This window comes from Ovis canadensis, chromosome 19, assembly GCF_042477335.2.
Source record: "Ovis canadensis isolate MfBH-ARS-UI-01 breed Bighorn chromosome 19, ARS-UI_OviCan_v2, whole genome shotgun sequence".
In the NCBI taxonomy this organism is placed as follows: domain Eukaryota; kingdom Metazoa; phylum Chordata; class Mammalia; order Artiodactyla; family Bovidae; genus Ovis; species Ovis canadensis.
The window spans coordinates 67,954,830-67,976,206 of NC_091263.1; the positions used below are offsets into that span (position 1 = coordinate 67,954,830).

Here is a 21,377-nt window from a genome sequence, read left to right on the forward strand (position 1 = left end):
GACCCCACCCAGACCAGCCAGAGTGGAATTCCTGGGAGTGGGGTCCAGGTATCAGTGAGCAAGAGTTGAAAACCCCTGCTCCACTAGACACTGGCTCAGACTCAAAGTTTTGTCCAAACAACTCCATAAAATTGGTTTATAGTTTTGGGTCTTTCTTTGAAGAACCACATAAGATCTGGTTAGCCCTTTCTTTACAGTGTCAGCAGCCATGCATAAGTGATACCTAAATGTACTAATTCATTTGGGATTGCAAATTGGCAATAATAAATTTTGGCTAATTTGGAAGCTTGAAAACTCTGCCCGCGTGCCATCAGTTTGCAGACTAGGGACTCAGCATTTGTGACCCTTCCAGAAGTTTGTGTTGGAAGAGCCCAGGTCCCGACACAGTTGCCACATTCCCAGGGTCTGGGCACCTGGCCTCCCGGGGCTGGACAGAACAAGCCGTGGCCCAGGTGGGAGAATGATGCTGCTTGCAAGAATGGGTCTTTTTGCTTCCTGACAATGTCAGGCATTCCTGAAAAGTCCATGTTCTGGTTTATATTTCAGGGGAACAGTCTTTGGTTGACTTGAGTCCCTGACTGACGAGAGTGCCGGCTTCTCTCAGGGCCTGGGTGGCTCTGGTGTGGCTCTCAGTCATCAGTGGCTTACATGTTGCCAGGGCCATTAATTATTGCTTAAACCATAAAACCAAGAAGGATCCCAAACATCCTGAAGATTTGGGTGGGCGTACATTCCTGGTTATTTGGCTCACAGCACACTGGCTGTTGGGTAAGTGTGGCAGCACCTGGCAGCCTAACCTCCCAGTGGCCGTGTACACTGCCATTTAGACCCCTGGGCAGCTGGTGGCCCTTGTTAGTGCTAGCAGGCCTTTGCAGTTGCCAGAGCCTTTTATGGACCCCCATACCTTCACATGTGTGGTGTCAGATCAGGACCCACACATTGGGGGACTTCTGCTGAGTCTGGGTCTGCTCTGGGTGACAGATGACCTCGGTATCAATAAAAGTGAATCCCCCTCCTGTCTTGCAAAATTCAGAAGGAGTCTTTTGAAGTGAATCCAGAAGTAGTTCTGTCATTTTCATGGACGCTTTCTTCTGTTTTTCTCATGCGGCTCTGTCCCAGGGACAAGGATGCTCTCTGGCAGAAGTCAGATGCCCTGGAATTCCAGCAGAAGCTCAGTGCTGAGGAGAGATGGCCCGGGGACACGGAGGTGAACCACTGCCTCGACTGCAAGCGGGAGTTCAGCTGGATGGTGCGGAGGCACCACTGCAGGTCAGCGGGCGGCTTGCGGGAAGGGCCCAGAGCCAGGGCAGAGGGCTCTGGATGGGGAGTTAGGGCAGGCGTTGGCATGGCGGCCACTTGTCTAGGAAGAGCATGTTGTCTTTTAGTTTTGAGGGAACCAGTTGAGGAGGGGGTGTTAGGCAGGGTCCCAGCAGGACACTCAAGGATCCCCGAAAGGGAAGAGAGTTGAATATAGGGCGTGTGGGCAGAAGTAAGGGGACCCCCAGGGATGTGGGGCACCCAGAGACCCAAATCTCGGTGCTCGCTTGGCCTGTGGGGATCAGAGGGGAGACGGACCACGGAGAGAGCAGAGGCCGATGCTTTACCAGAGGAAGCAAAGACCTCCCTGCCCCCAGGACCCAAAGGTGGGCAGGCAGGAATGAATTTCAAGTTGGGACGGGGGTGTGGAGAATCATCTTTGGTTTTAGAGCCCAGCCCCCAGGCGTGGGATGCCCAGCTGCATCGTAGTGTCAGGGAAGGGGGCTCGGCCTGCCTGCTAGGACCCTAGGAAGTAAAACTTCCTCCCATCAGGCGTCACCCAGGCGGCTTTCTTGGAGTCTTAGGAAATGGGCCTTGAGGCCACGGTCCAGAGCGGGCAGAGTTGGGTGTGATGAACCGTGCGGCGTCCAGAGCCCAGTTCGGGCACGGGGCAGGGCGCCGCGGCCCCTGTGCAGCGTCCTCACAGCCCGTGTCGTCCGCAGGGTATGCGGCCGCATCTTCTGTTACTACTGCTGCAACAACTACGCCGTGAGCAAGCACAGCGGCAGGAAGGAGCGCTGCTGCCGGGCCTGCTTCCGGAAGCTGAGCGAGAGCCCCGGGTCTCCCAGCAGCAGCAGCTCAGGCACCAGCCAGGAGGAGCCCAGCCCCACGCGGTCCCCAGCCCAGGCCGCCGGAGGCCAAGGTCAGCTCCCCCACTGCCTCTGTTCTCCGGGGCCACCCTCCCCGCTGTGGCTGCTTAGCTGAGCCACACCTAGTTCAGTACTTCCAAAGTGAGGCACTGAAACTTTCTTTTTGATGTAATTAGGATAGAAACTGAATTGAAAAGGGAATAACTTTCTCCTGATATGATTCAGCATTATTATTTAACATTGAGGTCTGTTGCCTCTTAACTCATGTACCACTGGTGGAACGCCACCCCACGCTTTAGAAAATGCTGTCTCCCAGGCCCCAGCCCCGAACTTCTGTCCCAGGATAACAGAAGGCCAGGCGTTGAATCTGGAAATGAGCGCATCCTTCTCTGTCTTCCCAGTAGCTCGTGTTCTCACTCAGTGACCGAGAAGGGCCCATTGCCCTTCACCTCCTCCCACGCAGCTCAGTAAAAGGAAGCGGGATTTGGTCCCTGCTGCTTCTGCTCCAAGCACAGCCTCACAGACCCCAGCCCAGGCCGCCCGCTCAGGACTGGACTGTGGTGTAGAGCACAAGGCGGGCAGAACTGCAGTGACTCGGGTGGCAGTGAGCACCATCTGTGCTCAGACACCACTGCCTCCTGCAGCCAGAGCCCTGCCCTCCTTGGCCTCAGTCTGGATCCAGGCCAGCCAGCCTTCAGAGACACTGTTAGCTCCTCTTTTGTTTAAATGGATCATCAAGGAGGTTGGCCAGCTCCATTATTTATACTAGATACAAACAACTGCTCAAGGATGGCGAAGTGTACTTTGCACAGCGTTAGTGTGCTATTTTGGAGAAGGCAATGGCGACCCCACTCCAGTACTCTTGCCTGGAAAATCCCATGGACGGAGGAGCCCAGTGGGCTGCAGTCTATGGGGTCGCTACAAGTCAGGCACGACTGAGTGACTTTACTTTCACTTTTCACTTTCATGCATTGGAGAAGGAAATGGCAACCCACTCCAGTGTTCTTGCCTGGAGAATCCCAGGGACGGAGGAGCCTGGTGGGCTGCCATCTATGGGGTCACACAGAGTCGGACACGACTGAAGCGACTTAGCAGCAGTGTGTTATTTAAAAGTTACTGAATTTTGAAAGCCCTTTATATATCCTGAGTATGATTTATTTATCATATATGTGTTTTACAAATGTTTTTTCCAACCTATATCCTGTCTTTTTTAATTTTCTTTTGATGAATATAATTTGGATAAAGTCCAGTCTATCAGTTTTTTTCCCCTTATGGGTCAATTTTTTCCTATTCTTTTAATATCATCCCTCTCTTTGTTTAACTCAAGAACTCAAAGGTCTTCTTTTGTTTTCTCCTAAAAGTTTTATAGTTTTAGATTCATGTTTAGGTCTATGGTTCATTTTGAGTTAATTTTATATGATGCAAGCTTTGCCCAAAGATTCGTTTTTTGTATATGGTTGTCCAGTTATTCCAACACCATTGGTTGAAAGGTCTGTTCCCATAAAATTGCTTTTGTGCTTTTCTCAAAAATCAGTTGCCTTTATATATGATTCAGTATCTGGACTTTCTGTTCCACTCCATTTACCAACGTGCCTTTTCTTTCACCAATACCACACTGTTACGATTGCCGTAATTTTATAAGTCTTCAAATCAGGCAGAGTGAGTCCTCCAATTTTCTTCTTTATTAAAGTTTGGCTATTCTAGGTCGTATGCTTTTCCATATAAATGTTAGAATTAACTAGTCAATTTCTACAAAAACATCCTGGTGACATTTGGTTGGGATTGCATTGAGTCTCTGCAGCGGTCTGGGGAGAATTGCCAGAGTAACAGAGTTGAGTCTTCCAGTCTGCATGTGGCAGAGCACTCAATTTAGGGCTCCTTTGGTTTCTCCTGGCGGGCATCATTTTGGGTCCCTGTTGCTCATTTTCCCTTCCTTCCTCTTCTTTCCCCCTTCCTCCTGCCAGCCTCAAAAGGCGGGTTCAGGAATGTGGCTGGGCCTATGGAAAAAAGCCAGTCCCAGTCCCCCCTTTCCAGCCTGTGCCTCAAGCCGCCCTCCATTATGCAGACTTCAGGCCCAAGGGAGAACGTCCCTCCTAAAGCCCAGCCTGTCCAGGTGCTGTGAGGCAGGGCCCGCTGGGAAATTGCAGCCCACATGAACCCTTCTCGCTGAGCAGCCCAGGACTCTTTCCCGGGCCTGGCTCATTCTGGGTGTTTCAGTGACAACACAGGGTGGCATGGTGCCAGCGTGCTGAGGTTGCTTGTTTTGGTTTCTGATATTTCCTGCCTCCTCCCCTGCCTGTCTTTCTTTCTGTCTTGCTTGCCTTTTCTTCTCTCACCTCAGGCCTGCCATCACAGCTTCCATCACATGCAGGAGGGTGCTTGTTGGCGGGGTGGGGATGACCAGAACAGCAGCATCCACACAGTGTCCTTCCCACCCAGTGCTCTGCAGGGTTGGGTACAATTCTGTCAAGCTTCAAGGGTTGGTGGGGTTGGGTGGGGTTGGTGGGGTTGGGTTGGGGGGTGGTGGGCAGTTCCTTTCCACCCCCTAGTGGACTGAGATGGAAACGCAGGTCACACAGAATCCTGCTCTCAAAGAGGCATGCATGAGGTGTGTGTCTGCTGGAGCAAGGATTCAGCAGCAGGGAAGTATGTTTATCTTTTAGTTAGGTTCTTTCCTGATAAGGTTTTGATAAGTGTTTTCCTTCTAAGTAAGGGGCCTCAGAGAACATGTTAGAGCTTAAAAGTCCTCCATGCCCCTGCCTAAGGGACTTCAGAGAAAATACTTTGTTTCACCTGCAGTCCCCTCATCTGCTTTTCTGAAACATCCCAACAGCCGTTTGTCTCCATCCGGACAGAGTCGCTGTCTGTTGAGTGAGCGCTGCAGGGTGCACGCTCCTGGTTCGTCCACGGAGCTGCGCTCCCTCCCCGTCCCGTGCATGACCATGCGCCTCTCCTCTCTCCCTGCTTGCATCTGTGCCCCAGGTGCAAACACAGACTGCCGGCCGCCGGATGACGCCGTGTTTGACATCATCACAGACGAGGAGTTGTGCCAGATACAGGAGTCCGGCCCCTCCTTGCCTGAAACACCCACTGAGACTGATTCTCTTGACCCAAATGTGGCCGAACAGTGAGTAGACATCACCTCCATTTCCCAAGTTCTCATTAAGCGCCTGGCATTGCGCCTTCTTTCTTTTTTAAAAAATGCGCATTTGGGTGCACAGGGTCTTAGTTGCTGCGCTCAGGATCTTCAGTCTTCGTTGCAGCGTGCAGGATCTTTAGTTGTGGCATGCGGACTCTCAGTTGCGTGTGAGATCTGGTTCCCTGACCAGGGATTGAAGCCAGGCCCCCTGTAATGGAGCCTGAGTCTTAGCCACTGGACCACCAGGGAAGCCCCTGGCCTTGTGCTGTCTCATCAGAGGATTAGGAAAGCTCAGAAGCAGGATCGCCTGTCTTTCATTAAGGGAAGGTGCCTGAGCACAGTGCTCAGGGCAATGGTCCTTGAACAGCACCAGGACTTGGGGAGTGGTCAGCGTGGAGCCTTGTCAGAGGGTTTCTGGGCGTTTCTGTCAGCAGTCCTCCTGATTTCAGCAACTCCATGAAGCCTTTTTTGTCTTGGGCAACTATATTAATCCACATAGGCCGCCATGACAGATGCTATACACCAGATGACTTCAACAACAGAAGTCTCATTTGTCAGGTTCCAGAAGTCCAAGGCCAAGGTGCTGGCGGGTTTACTTTCCCTGAGGCCTCCCCTTGGCTTGCAGACGGCCGCTCTCTTCCTATCTCTGCGTGTGGTCAGCCCCAACCCTGGGCGTGTGCACCCTTGTCTCTCTGGCTCCTAATTTTCCTTTGTTATAAGGACACCAGTCAGACTGGATTAGGGCCCACCTTATTGGCCTCATTTTAGCTAACTTCTTTAATGGTCTTGGGCTTCCCTGGTGGCTCAGCTGGTAAAGAATCCACCTTCAATGTGGGAGACCTGGGTTTGACCCCTGGGTTGGGAAGATCCCCTGGAGGAGGAAATGGCAACCCACTCCAGTATTCTTGCCTGGAGAATCCCATGGGGTCACAAGGAGTCGGACACGACTGAGCGACTTGTCTCTTTTAATCGTCATATCTCCAAAAGCAGCCCCGTTCTGAGGCGCTGGGGGTAGGACGTCAGCAGGGGGACTGAGGTGCATGTGCTCGCGTGCAGCAGAAATCCAGGATGACTTCTGCTGGATGATTCAGAAGAGCGGCCCTTCCTGGGCTGCCTCAGCTGTGCTCAGAGCATCACACTGCTCTTTAAAAACCACGTCATAGAACCACTCATCAGGCCTGGTGGTGCTGCCACAAGAAAGGAAGCTCAGATTAATTTCAGTTCTCTCAAGCGGTTTCTCTCAGAAGTTCCTCTGGCTTCAGCTAAGGCCTCTTCGAGCCCCAGAGTTTTAAAAGCAATAAAAAAATATAGACAAGTCTGTTACCCAGCACTCTGGAACCAAGGGACTTTCCCCCAACCAGCCTGGGCCCTGTCCCATCACGGTGACCCAGACCCTCCAAACGTTCCTCTGCTGTAGATGGACGGCATCCGGCACAGGGCCGTGCATCCTTCAGCACCAGCTCTCCACTGGCCTCCTCAATTTTTCTGGGCCAGCTGTTTTCCAACAAAGCTTGCGAGGAGAGTTGTGCAAGGGCTAATTTCTAAATAAATGAAATAACTGCATCAAGTGCCACCGTACTAAAGTGTCAAGAGTTTAAGTCAGGGGACGCACGGCAAAGGTCAAGTTCCCCTCCGTGGCAGCCTCACTTGGTATTTCTCAGCCCCGGCGTCCGGCTGAAATGCAGTTTCTCGTGCAAAGCGCTGCCTGCTCAGAAGCTCAGGGGAGAATTGACAGGGCCCCCGTGTGCAGACAGTCCATGGCCCACTCTCCATCCAGGCAGGGAGCTTCGCGAGCTTTTGCCCACTCACGTTGAGATCTCTGTTCCTCTCTTCATACCCAGAATTCAGAGGAGGGCTGGCACCAATCTGTCAGATTTATCGTCTGGGGTTTCTGCTGCATGGGAGGAGATGCACTCAATCTTGGGAGGTTCTCAGCTCAGGAGATTTTAGGCTCCAGCGTGTGTCCCTATACTCAGTTTTGCTCATGCTTGAGGGTGAGTGAACTCGCGTCAAGGATACAGCCAACCCCATCACCCAAGTGAAGGTGTTCACTGTGACCATGGGCCTTTACTTTTCCTTCTGAAAGCCCCACCTTGAAGCCTTGCCTGACTGCGTGAGCATGCAGTGTCCCCCCTGACCCCCATGGATTTGCACTAAGCCACCCTTTTCCTTTGTCACCTGGCAACTCTTCGCTGACTGTGCCTTGACTACTGGCCAGCTGGGTCAGGGGTCAGCTGAGCCAGACCAGAACCTCAGGGCCTTGGAAATGGCCCTGGGCTCTCAGGTGCATGAGAAAGTACCCCCTTAGCTCCCCCATCACTTCACCCCTCACCTTCCCCTTTCCTAGTAGGAGCAAAAGCAGAAGGTCTTCTGACCACTGACAAACGTGTGTGTTTCGGTCGTGGGAAATCAGGAAGCGTTCCAGGGAAAGGAAACTGCCAGCATGCTGGCCTCGGCCTCCAAGGCAGATTCGGGGCTAATGGATGGATCTGCAGTCCCGTGCCTAGTCTGTTTGGGCGAAGGGTAAGCCCTCTGAGTCAGTTCAGGGCCTGCCCCGTCTCACACCTTGCTTGCACATTAACTGGAGGCAGACACCCGTGTCTCCTGCAGCTTTTTCTTAGGCTTAAAACCACCAGGAGTCTGAGAAAGTGGCGGTGGGGAGAGGGGTGGTACAGAGCCTGGGTGTGTGTACACGTCCTTGCCAAGAGATTTAGAGAAAGAGTCCAAAGTAAGAAGTGGTCCAGGAGGGGTTAACGCTACAAAAGTTCTAATCCGGAGAACAGAGGCTGCTTGGAGGTCGTGTTGCTGAAAGCCCTTGTTGGAGCTCTTTCCCTCCGGAGCTGTGTCTGCGCGCCCTCACTTGGTCCCGCCCAGCCCTCCACAGAGTAGAGGTTATGGTCCCTGTTTCTTGTATCGAGGCACTGAAGCTCAGGAGGCTAGGTAACTCGCTCCAGGTCACGGGGTTGCAAGCATCAGAACCAAGCTTTGTACCCAGAACCCCTCCCTCTAGTCACAGGCATGAGATGCATTTTGCAGCGTACTGCCGCCTTCTCCTGGCCCCGTTTCCCCATCTTCCCATCAAAGAGCTGCCCTCCTTCCTTACCCTTCGTCCACTCCCCGCTCCACACACGTGTCCTCAGGACAAACACGATTGTCTGCCCTGCCCCCTGGCTGTGACAGGACGGGAAGAGGCCCCAGAACCCAGGAGCTCAGGGAGAGCTGGCAGGATGCCGCTGACCCTTCAGCAGCCTCCGAGCGGCCCCGGCACGTGGCCCCGGGGCACAGGCCTCACCAGGTGGGAAGGTGACATTCTCCAGACCCCGCAGACATGCATACCCCTCCCCACAGTCATCCAGGCCCACCTTCAGCCATCTGCCTGAGAGAGGCCCAGCTGTTCTCAGGCCTGAAGCAGGCTGAGAAGAAAAGAGAGCTCCTTCGCCCACAGCAGGGCAGGCCTCAAGTCCTTGGCCTCCCCCAGGCCTACCTCCCCTTCTTGAGCAAACTATGTCCGTGAAGAGCTTGAGCTCAAGAGTCAGATGCTCCTGGTCAGGTCCTGGTTTGCCGCCCCTAGGTTCACCGCAGCCCCTGAACTCAGCTTCCTTCCTGGCACATACAAGCTGGAGCCGCACCCACTCCCACAGTGTTAAAAGGGTCAGCCGGGTACCGTGTGGGAAGCCTTCCACGGAGGTGCCTTGTTTTTGCGATGTTTTCCCTGAGCTGTGAGGTCAAGGATCACGCTGTGGTGTCTCCTGCATGGGCCCTGGTTTGCTGCACCCTGTAGCTCAGGTGTCTTCACCAAGGAACATCCTGCCTGATGCCCAGGATTACTGAGCTCAAACGCTATAGAGACTGCACCAACCCACAGAGTATCTTAGCCAGCACCTACTTCAGAACGGGGGCTCTGTGGTCAGTGTTTCGGGGAACTGTTGTGGGTTTATCACCAACCAGGAGATCCAGTGCCTGGCATTTCAAGCAAAACGAGAACAGAAAATGGTGAACATGGTCAAGGTTAGAAAACCGCCTTTTGTTGTTGTTCATTCACTCGGTCGTGTTTGACGCCATGGCCTGCAGCACGCCAAGCCTCCCCGTCCTTCACTGGCTCCCGGAGTTTGCTCACGCTCATATCCGTTGAGTGGGTGATGCTAACCCACTATCTCATCCTCTGTTGCCCCTTTCTCCTCCTGCCCTCAGTCTTACCCAGAATCAGGGTCTCTTCACATCAAGGGGCCAAAGTGTTGGAGCTTTAGCTTTAGCATCTGTCCTTCCAATGAATTTTCAGGGTTGATTTCCTTTAGGATGGACTGGTTGGATCTCCTTGCTGTCCAGAGGACTTTAAGAGTCTTCTCCAGCACCGCATTTCAGAAGCATCAAATCTCTGGAGCTCTGCCTTCTTTATGGTCCCACTTCCTCATCCATACATGACTACCAGAAAATCCGGAGCTTTGACTATGTGGACCTTTGTTGGCAAAGTAATGTCTCTGCCTTATAATACACTATCTAGGTTTGTCATAGCTTTTTTTCCAAGGAGCAAGCGTCTTTTAACTTCATGGCTGCAGTTACCATCTGCAGTGTTTTTGGAGCCCAAGAAAATAAGGTCTGTCACTGTTTCCATTTTTTCCCCATCTATTTGCCAGGAAGTGATGGGACTGGATGCCATGATCTTCGTTTTCTGAATGTGGAGTTTTAAGCCAGCTTTTTCACTCTCCTCTTTCACTTTCATCAAGAGGCTCTTTAGTTCCTCTTCACTTTTTTGGCATTAGGGTGGTGTCATCTGCATATCTGAGGTTATTGATATTTCTCCCGGCAATCTCAGTTCAAGCTTGTGCTTCATCCAGCCCAGTATTTCCCATGATGTACTCTGCATAGAAGTTAAATAAGCAGAGTGACAATATACAGCCTTGATGTACTCCTTTCCCAATTTGAATCAGTCAGTTCCATGTCCGGTTCTAGCTGTTGCTTCTTGACCTCCATACAGTTTTCTCAGGAGGCAAGTAAAGTGGTGTGGTATTCTCATCTCTTTAAGAATTTTCCACCGTTTGTTTTCATCCACACAGTCAGAGGCTTTAGTGTAGTCAGTGAAGCAGAAGTAGATGTTTTTCTGGAACTCTCTTGCTCTTTTGATGATCCCACGGATGTTGGCAATTTGATCTCTGGTTCTTCTGCCTTTTCTAAATCTAACTCATACATCTGGAAGTTCTCAGTTCACATATTGTTGAAGCCTAGCTTGAAGGATTTTGAGCATGACCTTGCTAGTATGTGAAATGAGTGCAGTTGTGTGGTAGTTTGAACATCTTTGGCATTGACCTTCTTTGGGATTGGAATGAAAGCTGACCTTTTCCAAAAAGCCTTGCTGCACTTGGGTTAGCCTAGCATCTCTGCCTTCAGATGAGTACAGAGTTGTCAGGTTCCCTGGTCCATCTTAGCCAACATTTGAGGGAAGAAAAGAGATTTTTCACCAGGGTTTTAACCCTGCTGTGTGTGCTTTGTGAGGTAGTTATCTCTCTGAACTTGTTTCCTCATCTGGAAAATGGGGTAGTACCAAACGTCCTAACAAAGGGCATTGGGTACCGTGGGCCACGAAGGAGTGATGCACAGAAGGGGCGCTGCCCCCAGAGGACAAGGAGAGCCAGCGCCCCGTCCTCGGTGCTCTCCGCTCCGCTTCTGCCCCTCCAGGACAGGCAGCTTCTGTTTTTTCTGTCCCGCAGCATCATTTCCTCATTGCAGGATGCTGAGAATCCCGGGCTTCAGGCTCCAAGTAGCCCCTGGAATCAGGGTCAGCCTGTGTTCTCCGCATCTCGGATAGCATGGCCCTGCCCTGCCCCTGGGCTGCAAGTGCAGGGAACTCAGTGGAGGGGGAGACCCTGAGGCCTCACCCAAGGCAGCCACAGCCCACCCGACCTCCTCCAGTTGCACCCCAGGCCCCTTAGGTCAAGCAGTGGGTGTGAGTAGAGGCAAGTGCTACAGGGAGGGGAAGGGTGGCTCTGAGACAGGGAGCCTGTGCTCCACAGGGCTGTCCTGTGGACGAGTGAAGTGCAGAGTGAAAACCCTCAGGAAGCTCCGTGGGCTGTGCCAGGGTCTGCTGCCCGGAGTGGCGTGCGCCCAGGAGGGGGTTGGGGAAACGATCTCTGCTCCCAAGGGCAGCAGGTAAGGCCAGAGTGTGGGCCCAAGCAGGGGAGGCAGAGAAGCGGGAAAAGATGGAGCAGCCATGCTTTTCCTCAGGACAGGCAGGCAGATATTCCTCAGCTGTGGAAGGGCCAGTGCAGAACCTTTTTGTGGGGAGCCTGGACAGAGGGCACATAACAGGCCTGGCGTGGCATGTGGCCTGAGGCAACTCATCTCGTTTGACTCAGCCAGGCCGGCACTCGGGAGGGGAGGACCCAGCGGTCCCAGCAGCTGCCCCTCCGTTGCCTGAGCGGCCGTCCCCAGCACAGCTCCGAGCACGTGGTCACCGCCTCCCAGCGCTCCTGGACAGAGGGCGTCATCAGCCAGGGGTACAGTTGGTGAAACAGGCTTGGGCAGGGATGGGGGGGCACCTGCCTTGTCCTGGGGTGCACAGACATGAAGCTGTCCTTGAAGCAGGATCTGAGTCACCCCAGAGCCCTGCCTTTCCCCTCACACCACACTACTTTCCTCTGTGTGGTCAGAGGACCTAAACTGGGCCAGACACTTCACCCATTCCTTCCCAGTTAGGGGCTCTGCCTCTTGTTCTGGGTTATTACTGGGGAGGCCAGGGGCTTGTGGCCTCTCTAGCATAAGTGCTCGGCATTAAGGTGACTGCACAGAGGAGGGTGACCAACCCTCACCTCTCTGAAACCAACATAAACAGGTTAAAGGTCAGTTCAGCCTTGTCACAGTGAAAAGGTCAGCTTGTGGTGTTTAGAGTACTAGATGGCCTCTGTGGCCTGAGCAGAGCTCTCTGCTCTCCTGCCCTCTCTGTAAAGCAGGTCTTCCCATGGGTGCATTTAGCGTGTTTATGAAACAGTTGGTGGGGCCCTGTGGGCGCTGTAGGCCAAGCCTTTACACAGCTGGGCCATGCCCTGCACCTCTGCAAGGCAGGAAGCCCCCCTCCCACGCCTCACCAATGCACTGCCACCGTTTGGGGGCCCCTCCTCCCACAAATGCAAAGGGTGCTAAGTGTTTGGTGTGTGTCCTCTCCAGCCCTCCGCATGCCGGCCTCAGAGGCGACACTGTTACAGAACACGCTGCTCCAAAGTGGAAGTGGCTAAGACATTACCAACTGGTCTTAACCCAGTGGCTCAGTGGTAAAGAATTGAATCTACCCGTCAATGCGGGAGACACAGGTTCGATCCCTGGGTCAGGAAGATCTCCCGGAGGAAGGCATAGTAACCCCCTCTAGTATTCTTGCGGGAGCTTCCCATGGACAGAGGAGCCTGGTGGGCCCTGGTCCATGGGGTTGCAAGGAGTCGGACACCACTGAAGTGAAGGAGCAGCATGCAGCTGGTCTTACCAGCCCGTGACTCAGGTCTGCCCAGGCCTCAGAACCTCACTGTTCAGCCTGTTCTGACCCCCTCCCCAAGGGCTCTCTCTAGCTGTCCTCAAAGTATTCTCCATGTTTCAGTGAGTGGTTTTGCAACACGTGAGCCAAAAAGGCCACTTTAAGCCTGTTGAGCAGGTGCTGGGGTACAATAAACATACACAAACAAGTGGCTGACATTTAAAACTCTGTCTCATCCCGTGACCGCACTGCAGAGGCTCCTCTCGCGCTGGGCAGGAGGTTAGAAGCCACAGTGAAGAAGCTGGCTTGTTACCATTGGTGTATCGATAGAGCAGTGCCCTCAAAGTTGATAGTCGTAAACTTATTTCCTGTGCTCTGAGCCCACGAGTGATCACCTTTGTTTTATTCAGGAACACCGCATTAAGGTAGAATGTGCCTGAGAGTAAAAGTAGTTTGGAGACGTTTTAAAAGTTTTATTTCGCAGTCATAAAAATCATATGCTATTTGATATGCATGTGTGTGTATAACATATACATTTATACATGATTTGTATGTGACGCATTGAATAATTCAGATTTTAAGAGCAAACCCACTGAGGATCCCGTTCAGAAGTGCTGCTTAGACTCCTGACAGTCTTCACCCAGCTTTGCGCATTTTTCTAGCCTTCTGTGGCCCACTGGAATCTTCAGCCGACCCTGTTTTGCTTCGGCCCATTCATGTTTCCCGGTGCTAGTCCTTCCAGGATCAAGCAAAGATAGCAGGATTAACCATCTATCTCTATAAAAACGAAACCCCAAAGATGTGACAGAACCTGAGCTCATTTCTGTCAGCACCTGGTGATGAAGGTCTAAGACGCCAAGATCAGCATTGGTTTTCATGGCTGCTCTAATGTCCCCTGCTTACCAGCCATCAGAAAAGTTTTCAGAACTTGGAAACCCAGACTCTTACCTGCCTTCAAGACCTTTGTTAGCCATGCCCCCCTCTTCAGCTCTGTCCCAGTCCCATTCTCAGTGAAGGAGAACCTGGGGTCTTGAGAATCACATGTCATTTCTTGGCATCAGTATTGTTGGGGTGGAGGATGGAAAGCCCGTGCAGCTTTCAGACTCCCCTTTGAGCTTAGGCTAGGCTGTGAAAAAGCAGATCTGTTCATGCCTGAGAAGCAGCAGCCCCCCCAGCTGCGGCGTTGGGTAACCTCTCTGTGAGAACGTGCACGCTATACACAAAGCCTGCCTCATCCAGAAGACACAGCTGCGCTCCCGTGACATCCAGGAGCCTCCCCGAGCCCTACAGGTGGAACATGCTGGTGGCCTCCACGTTGTGAGAGGCTGAAGCACTCCTGGAAGTGTCCTCCGAACACATGTGTTGGCCTGAGACACCCAGGTAAGGGAGGCAGCCTGCGTCTTTCATGAGCTTCCAGAAATTCTTCCGAAACTTGAGGCCAACAAAGGCATAGAGCACAGGATTAAGGCAGGCACGCAGGTAGGCAATGGCCTCTGTCACTGCGATGGCGTAGTGGAAGCTGGTCATGGTGTGGTACTCCCAGCTCGTGCTGCGGATGAGCTTCACGAGGTTGAAGGGCGTCTGGGTCAGCAGGAACACCGCCACCACAAGGAAGATGATCTTCAGAGACTTGTGCTTCCGGAAGCCTCGAGCCTGAAGCAGGGTCTTGATGATGACCGAGTAGCAGACGACCATGGCAAGCAGTGGCAGGAAGAACCCCAGGGTCATCTGGATGGCCAGCACCATGGAGGAAATCTCCTCGTGATAGCCGCAGAAGGGCCGGTCGTGGTAAAGGACATTGCCGTAGATGATCTGCGGCAAGGAAACCAGCAGGGAAACCACCCAGATGGACGAGCAGATGGCCTTACCCCAGGCCATGCGCTTGGCCTGCTGGTTGTAGGCCTTGGTGGCCCGCACCACCGCGACGAAGCGGTCCACGGTGATGCAGGTGAGGATGAGCATGGACGTGTAGAAGTTCAGCGTGTAGATGCCCAGCAGGGCTTTGCACATGACGCTGCCAAAGACCCACTCGTGGATGCCTGCATAGGCCCAGAAGGGCAGAGTGCAGACGAACACCAGGTCAGCCAGGGGCAGGTTCATCAGGAACACATCCGTCAGGCTCTTCAGCTTCTGGTAGAAGACGTAGATGACCAGCACCAAGGAGTTTCCCACCAGGCCGCAGGTGAACACCACCACGTACATGCACGGCAGGAAGAACTTGCTGAACTGCAGGAAGTCCTGGTGCCCCTGGCTGCTGTCGTTGGAACTGTTGAAGAACCCGAGGTCTTCGTAGTTATACTCAGCCATGTCGTCTGTTCTGCTGGACCCCTGGGAGACAGACCACAGGAATTACATCCATTTGGGTTGAGGGTGACCCCTCCTGTCCTCCCACTGTCCCACTGCCCACATTCAGGGGGCAAATGTGCGTGTATGTATGCTAAGTCACTTCAGTCATGTCCAACACTTTGCAACCCTGTGGACTGTAGCCCACCAGGCTCCTCTGTCCGTGGGATTCTCTAGGCAAGAATACTCGAGTGGGTTGCCATTTCCTTCTCCAGGGGATCTTCCCCACCTGGGGATCGAACCTGCATCTCTTAAGTCTCCTGCATTAGCGGACGGGCTCTTTACCACTAGTGCCCCCTAGGAAGCCCCCTCCTGTCTTCCCACTGCCCTGTTGCCCACATGTTGGGGGCAAATAGTCAGCTTCTAAACGTTCCCACTGTTCTGCTGGGTAACAGCCCAGGATACTGGGGACAGCCTGTTCTGAGAGGAAACTGCTCAGCAGTTTAACCTGCGGTAAAGCTCTCAGGACCCCACCCACATTCCAGAAAATCCTGTGCTGAATGGCCTTGGGAGTAGAGGTCATCACATGGTGAAATGGGGACCGTGTCCTTTTGGAAGGACTGTGCTGGTCTTCAGTGGGGAGGCTGTCTTCATCTGCCTGGGCCTCACAGCAGGTACCCACCCAGCCTGTGCCCCATGTTTTGTGAGGTTGACCCCTGGACCTGGAATTGTGAAGCTATGGCAATATCCCCCTTAGAGGGGGGTCCACCTTGATGGGCCTGGAAAGCAAGAGGAGTTTGGTCCTTTCTGCCCCAGATGGCCTGTTCATCCTGCCTCATCTTCCTGTGATGGGGAGACAGGTCGGGGAACAGCCAGGCTGCCCAGTGCTTTGGCTGAGTGGCTTCCTGCCCAGGGAACTGGGTGGTTCTCACGCCCAACCCCAGCCTTCCCCTTGCTTGTCTGTGTATGACATTTCACCCTCAGGGCCTCTTTGATCTCTAGGAATCTCTTCAGAGTAGATTACCTGAGAAGGGAACATTGCTCTTGCTTTTATAACCAACTATGTAGGGCTGAGGGGTCTCCTTTAACAAACAGAAGAGCTGATGGAAATGGGATGTCAGGGGGATGGGCAGCCACAAACAGGGCCGATGGCCAGCCTTGCAGTGGGGCTGCTTATAGCAGAGACCAAATAGCTGTCTTTCTTGCCTGGGGGTCCTAGCCCTTCAAGATAATCACCACCTGGGACCCCGCTGGGGACCACGGACCAGCCCCAGGGGTGACGTAGTCTGGTGCGGGAGCAGGGGCAGCTTTGGCAGCATCAGCCTTGGGGGGTCAGGTCAGTCCCCTGCGGGTCAGTGACCCGCAGACACTGAGCTCGCAGGGGCTCCTGCAGTGACTCGTGCCATAACCCACTGGCACCTCAAGGAGAGCTTTAAGAAGAACAGGCCTTCGTCCAGCAAAGGCAGAATATCAACCGGCCAGAGAAGAGGGTGCAAGAGAGAGGATTTCCCCTTTGGCCTCAGAGACTCGACTTCCCCCATGCTGGGTCCTGACCAGAAGGGATGTCCACCTTCGTGCTGCCACCTTGGTTGTTCATGGGGTCAAAGCAGCAGAAAGGACCTTGCCTTTGGGCTAGGACTGCTTAGTGCTAAGTCCCTCCTCCTGGACCACAAACCGTTGCCTCTAACAGTGAAAGGCCAGCCCGGCGGCATTGTGCCCCGCCGTCCCTGGGCTGTAGGTTAAGTTGGGTCCAACGATCATGTGTCTGTGTTACTGCTTCACATGGGGCAGAAACATTTATCATTTAGAACATGACACTGAAAGTAACGTCACATCTCCGTTACCGCTTGACTCACTCTTCCCTGTAAAAGATGCGTTACACTGGCATTGCGGTTGCCTCAGAGGACCCATGCAAATTCATTTGTAACAGTTGGTAAGTTTAGACAGTATATTAACAGATTGGGAATGCACAGTTATGTGCAGATGGAGTATTAAAAATTACTTTCTCTTCTAGAAATGTTAAAAGTACTCATTTCTTTATTTTCTCTAACCAAAGTCCTAGGTTGATTTGTGAAAATTTTAAAAATAATAATATATCCAACTTTGGAAATAGTAAATATGTGATAATAAATAAAGAAAATATAATCTAGGCATAAAATAGAATATGATTGAAACATTTAGGAAGCACCCTTGACTTTGGGAAATACAGTGTGTTAAACATTGTTTTTATTGGAGCATAGTTGATTCACTGTGTGGGGTTAGATTCAGCTGTACAGCAAAGTGAGTTAGTTATGCATATACAAATGTCTACTCTTTTTTTCTAGATTCTTTCCCCATATAGGCCATTACAGGGTATTGAGTAGAATTCCCTGTGCTATACAGCTATATAGGAGTGTGTATATGTCAATTGCAGTCTCCCAATTTCTGCCCCCCCAAAAAATACATTTAAATTGCTCAAAACAATGTAAGCACGAAGTAGATATGCAGAATACTATTTGGCTGTTACTATTGCAGCAAATAGAGGACAAAGTGCTTGTGAAGTTGATGATGATCTCAACGTGCTTTGATCAGAAACCGCTTTGAGAGTCTCCTAAAAGCTGCACATCGTTTCCCTCAGTGATGATGTACATACATGCCTGCAATTGCAGGGATTCATGAACTCTAAACCCCCCTGTTCCATGCTCTATGCGCCTTGTTTAAGAACCTACTATAAGCTCTATGGTTTGGACAAAAATTTTCTTAAAACAAACAGAAATTACATTTTATCAGCAGTTCACCCCTGACTGGTAGAATTAGTAGTGACTTATTTCCCTTCCTCATTTAAAATTTTCTGTATTTTCAAAAGCTATTATAGTTGTGTATTGATGTACATGGAGAAAAGAAAGTAAACCATGAGCTAAGGTAACAACGGTCCTATAAAATGGGAAAGAAACGAAAAAAAAAGGGAGAAAGAGATTAGTCAGTGAACAAACACGGGTAGCTAGCGTCTCCTTATCTCCTAGGGAAGGTGTGATTCTGCCTTTCCTATCAGCAGCGTGTTTAGTTTTTAGTTTAGTCTCTCAGTCGTGTCCGACTCTTTGTGACCCCCTGGACTGTAGCCTACCAGGCCCCTCCGTCCACAGGATGCTCCAGGCAAGAGTACTGGGGTGGGTAGCCGTTTCCTTCTCCAGAGGATCTTCCCGACCCAGGGATTGAACCCAGGTCTCCCACACTGTAGGCACATCATGTTACCAGCGTCATATTACAGAAACAGATTAAGTCACGGTCCTCTACTCTAGCCCTCTGGCAGCAAGTGGCTGAGTTGGAGTTTGAGCCAAGAGCAGTTGAGCTGGAAAACCCAGGCACTTGACTGTACCACGCTGCAGCAGGACTCTGAGAATCCCCCCCAAAACGTGGGGTTAGCCCCTCTTTTAACTATAAAGAAAAGATAAATGACTCACCGGTAGAGCTGCTCTTTCAGTTTGTTAACCAGACGAGGTTGCTCACAGCACGAAGGTCTGCCTTTGTCTCTGATGTGGTCCGGGTTTCCGTTGAGTGATTGTGAAGAGTTCTCAGTTGGTGATGTTAGGAGACCCAGCCCTTCCCCATCTTGCAGGTCAGAATCCACATGACCCAGCCCGCACCCGTGTAATTTGGGAGTCCGAGAGACAAAGCAGTGGCTCCGATGCTGCACAACCCCCACATCCTGGCTGGGGTCTTACCCTTTTACCAGGATCTGAGAGGGTTTTAATTTGTAAACCAAAGGGGAGCCATGCGCAGGTCTGGCACTGGTAGTCCACTGAAGATGGTGGCATTTATACCCTAAAATTATTTCATCCACTAGTCGTATGTTCCTTTGGAGCAGTTTGGGTCTGGACCAGTGCAAAGTTGATGCTATGGCCTGGGTTCTGTGTGTGTACACCTCCAACATACATGACAGCCCTGATCCCTATAGCAACCGTGCAAGTAGGTATTATCCCATTTTATAGATGGGAATACAGAGGACCATAGCCAGAGAACAACCCTCATGGACTCACAGCCAGTAACTGCCATTGCCAGGATGCAAGGCCAGGTGTCTGTCATCACCAAGCCAGTGGGCCAGATGGCTTCTAGAGATGGGTCTGCCAGAGGGCCTGATGTCACCCTGCCTCCTAAACCCACTCCACTCAGGTGGTGCTCACCGCCCTGCTTCTCACGGCTAGGGTCACCAGTGAACAGGCTGAACCAAATCCTGAAGGACCTGTCTCTCTCAACAAGACATCCCTTCACAGGGAGCCAGCCCCACATTTTAGAGTCTTTGAGCTTTGAGAGATGAGTTCCTCCCAGCGACAAGCCAACCGTGTCACTTAGGCCCAGTTCACGGGGTGATGACAGAAGGGCCTGAACCTGGTCAGACACACTGGCTTGGCAGTGCTTGTCCCCCTCAGCACGTCCTCCCTGGGGAGAAGCAGCCCGGCGCCCTCTGACCGTGCCCATGCCTGGGAGGGAGGAGAGCTGTGTATCTCAGAGAGAGCGAGACTCTACTTGTCATAAGCATTCTCCAGTGGAGAGTTCAAACTCACAACTAAGTCAGAGCCTCCCCCCAACCCCCCAGTTTGAGGGCCAGAATTTTATTTCTGTTGTCTTCCGATTTGGAGTGTCGGTTGCTTGTCTTTGAAACAAAAGTGAACTTCTTGACGGCGAATACCCAATCATATGTCTTGGGTTTTCCCCCAGATCATGCAAACAGTTCCTGAGCAGAATCAGGGAAGAATAAAAGGGCCGTGGCAGCTGTGCCCACCGCAGGCTCTCCTGGGGTCAGACTGTTGACCCCTTCCCTTTCTCTGAACGCCTGACACTCTGGAGCCAGAGCCCTGGTTCCGGCTGCAGCTCTGGGACCAGGGATGGGGCAGTGGCTGCTGGGAGAGGAGTAACTGCCAGGCGGTGGTGGGTGGTGGGGGCTGTGGAAGATGAGTGGAAAGACCCTCAGAAAAGCAGCCTACCCAGAGGGCAGCAGGCGGCGGGTCAGTGGTGAGGACAGGGATGTGGGTCTGCATATTTACCAAGTAATCAGACATCAAAACCAGAAGCGCCCTTCTTCACTTGGTTTTTCAGCAAAAAGGAAGCCAAAACCAAAAGAAAAACTGGTAAGAATTTAAAAGTCAAGTAAAAAGATGCGCCCAAGCCCCGCAGTGAATGTGGCCCACCGTGTGGCTTAGCCTCTCCTTCTAGACCCGAGCTGTTCAGCAGAGCCTTCTGGAATGCTGGGCGTGCCCTGTGGCCGCGTGACCAACAGGCAAGTGTAGGTATCAGGCACTTGGAGTGTGGCCACCGGAACCATGGAGCCAAGCTTTGAGTTTTGTTTTAATTCTGATGAATTTAAGCGGCCGCATGAGGCCAGTGGTACTGTACTGTACTCTACTGGGCAGAGCAGTTGTAAAGCAGAGACCTCTCCAGTTCACAGGAGGCCCCGGGTAACAGGCAGAGCAGCACTCCTAACTGCTGGCCTGGCCTGGCAGAGGGGCAGGTGGGGCCCCCTGAAGAAGGCTGTCAGCAGGACACACAGGCCAGGAGGCTCTCTAGGCTCCATGCCTTCCTCAGACAACCTGAGTGGCCAGGAGTCTGCTCCTCGGGCAATCGGCAGGATTGAAGTTAAAGAAGCAAGTGGTTGAGGCGTTCTGATTTGTGACAGGAGAATACTGTAGATTCCAGCTGCAGGTACTGAGCTGGACAGAGCCCCACTGTGACCCCTCGTCCAGGCAGGCGTGGACCCTGGACCACCTTGCTGGAGACTTCCTCAGCGTCTTTGCCTGTGGTCACCAGTTCATTCTTGCTTGCTTCTGAAGTGGAGTGAGCCTTGCTCACGTCCTTGAGGACATTAGGGACAGAAGCCACGTTGGCTGTGTGCAAGGCAGGTGCCCAGGCCCAATGTGGCAGGGTGGCCAAGATGACCACCCCTAAGAGGGCAAGGTGACAGATACACGTGCCTCGGTACAGGTTCCTCTCGACTGACCGCAGGCTCAGGGGTGGAAACCAGATGGACGGGATGGGGTGATGTGCCATCAGCCACAAGAGGCCACCGTAGCTAGTAGTTGGTTCCCACGGCCAGAGCAAGGGGAGGAGGAAAGTCACCTGTGGACAGTGAGCTTTTCTGAAACATCTCAGTGGCAACAAAAGAGAGACGGTGCCCCCTAGTGGCCTTGCATTTGTCCCCTGTCCTCAAACTTCAAAATCCCTTGATATCTTCCAGCAGAGTTGCTTGAACATTTTCTGCTGCGTCCCACAGGCAGAAATTTACATGACTACCCAGGTGTGTATCTGTGTAGACATAAAGTCAAACCAGAGCCTCTTAAAAACAATAATGCTTATCCTTACTACATGCAATGTGATGCAAAAATGTGTTGACATTTTCTAT

The 21,377-nt window shown here is 52.3% G+C and overlaps 2 protein-coding genes across 5 annotated transcripts in view; one reads left to right on the forward strand and one right to left on the reverse strand.

Annotated features, from left to right (window-relative positions):
* FYCO1 (FYVE and coiled-coil domain autophagy adaptor 1) overlaps nucleotides 1-21,377 on the forward strand; it is a 79,998-nt gene that overhangs the window by 33,912 nt on the left and 24,709 nt on the right. For all 4 annotated transcript variants that reach the window (XM_069560872.1, XM_069560875.1, XM_069560873.1 and 1 more), the window contains 3 exons: nucleotides 1,120-1,269; nucleotides 1,980-2,179; nucleotides 5,109-5,253. In XM_069560872.1, coding sequence (XP_069416973.1) covers nucleotides 1,120-1,269; nucleotides 1,980-2,179; nucleotides 5,109-5,253 — 495 coding nt within the window. The remainder of the gene's footprint in view (nucleotides 1-1,119; nucleotides 1,270-1,979; nucleotides 2,180-5,108; nucleotides 5,254-21,377) is intronic.
* On the reverse strand, nucleotides 13,180-18,773 carry CXCR6 (C-X-C motif chemokine receptor 6). Its single transcript, XM_069560880.1, has 2 exons — nucleotides 18,445-18,773; nucleotides 13,180-15,049 (listed from the first exon to the last, which is right to left on the reverse strand). Exon 2 carries the CDS (start codon nucleotides 15,026-15,028, stop codon nucleotides 14,006-14,008), a length of 1,023 nt encoding a protein of 340 aa, XP_069416981.1. The 5' UTR covers nucleotides 15,029-15,049; nucleotides 18,445-18,773; the 3' UTR covers nucleotides 13,180-14,005.

Coding starts and splice junctions, on each gene's coding strand:
- CXCR6 (XM_069560880.1), bottom strand. CDS start 15,028: ATGGCTGAGTATAACTACGAAGACCTCGGGTTCTTCAACAGTTCCAAC.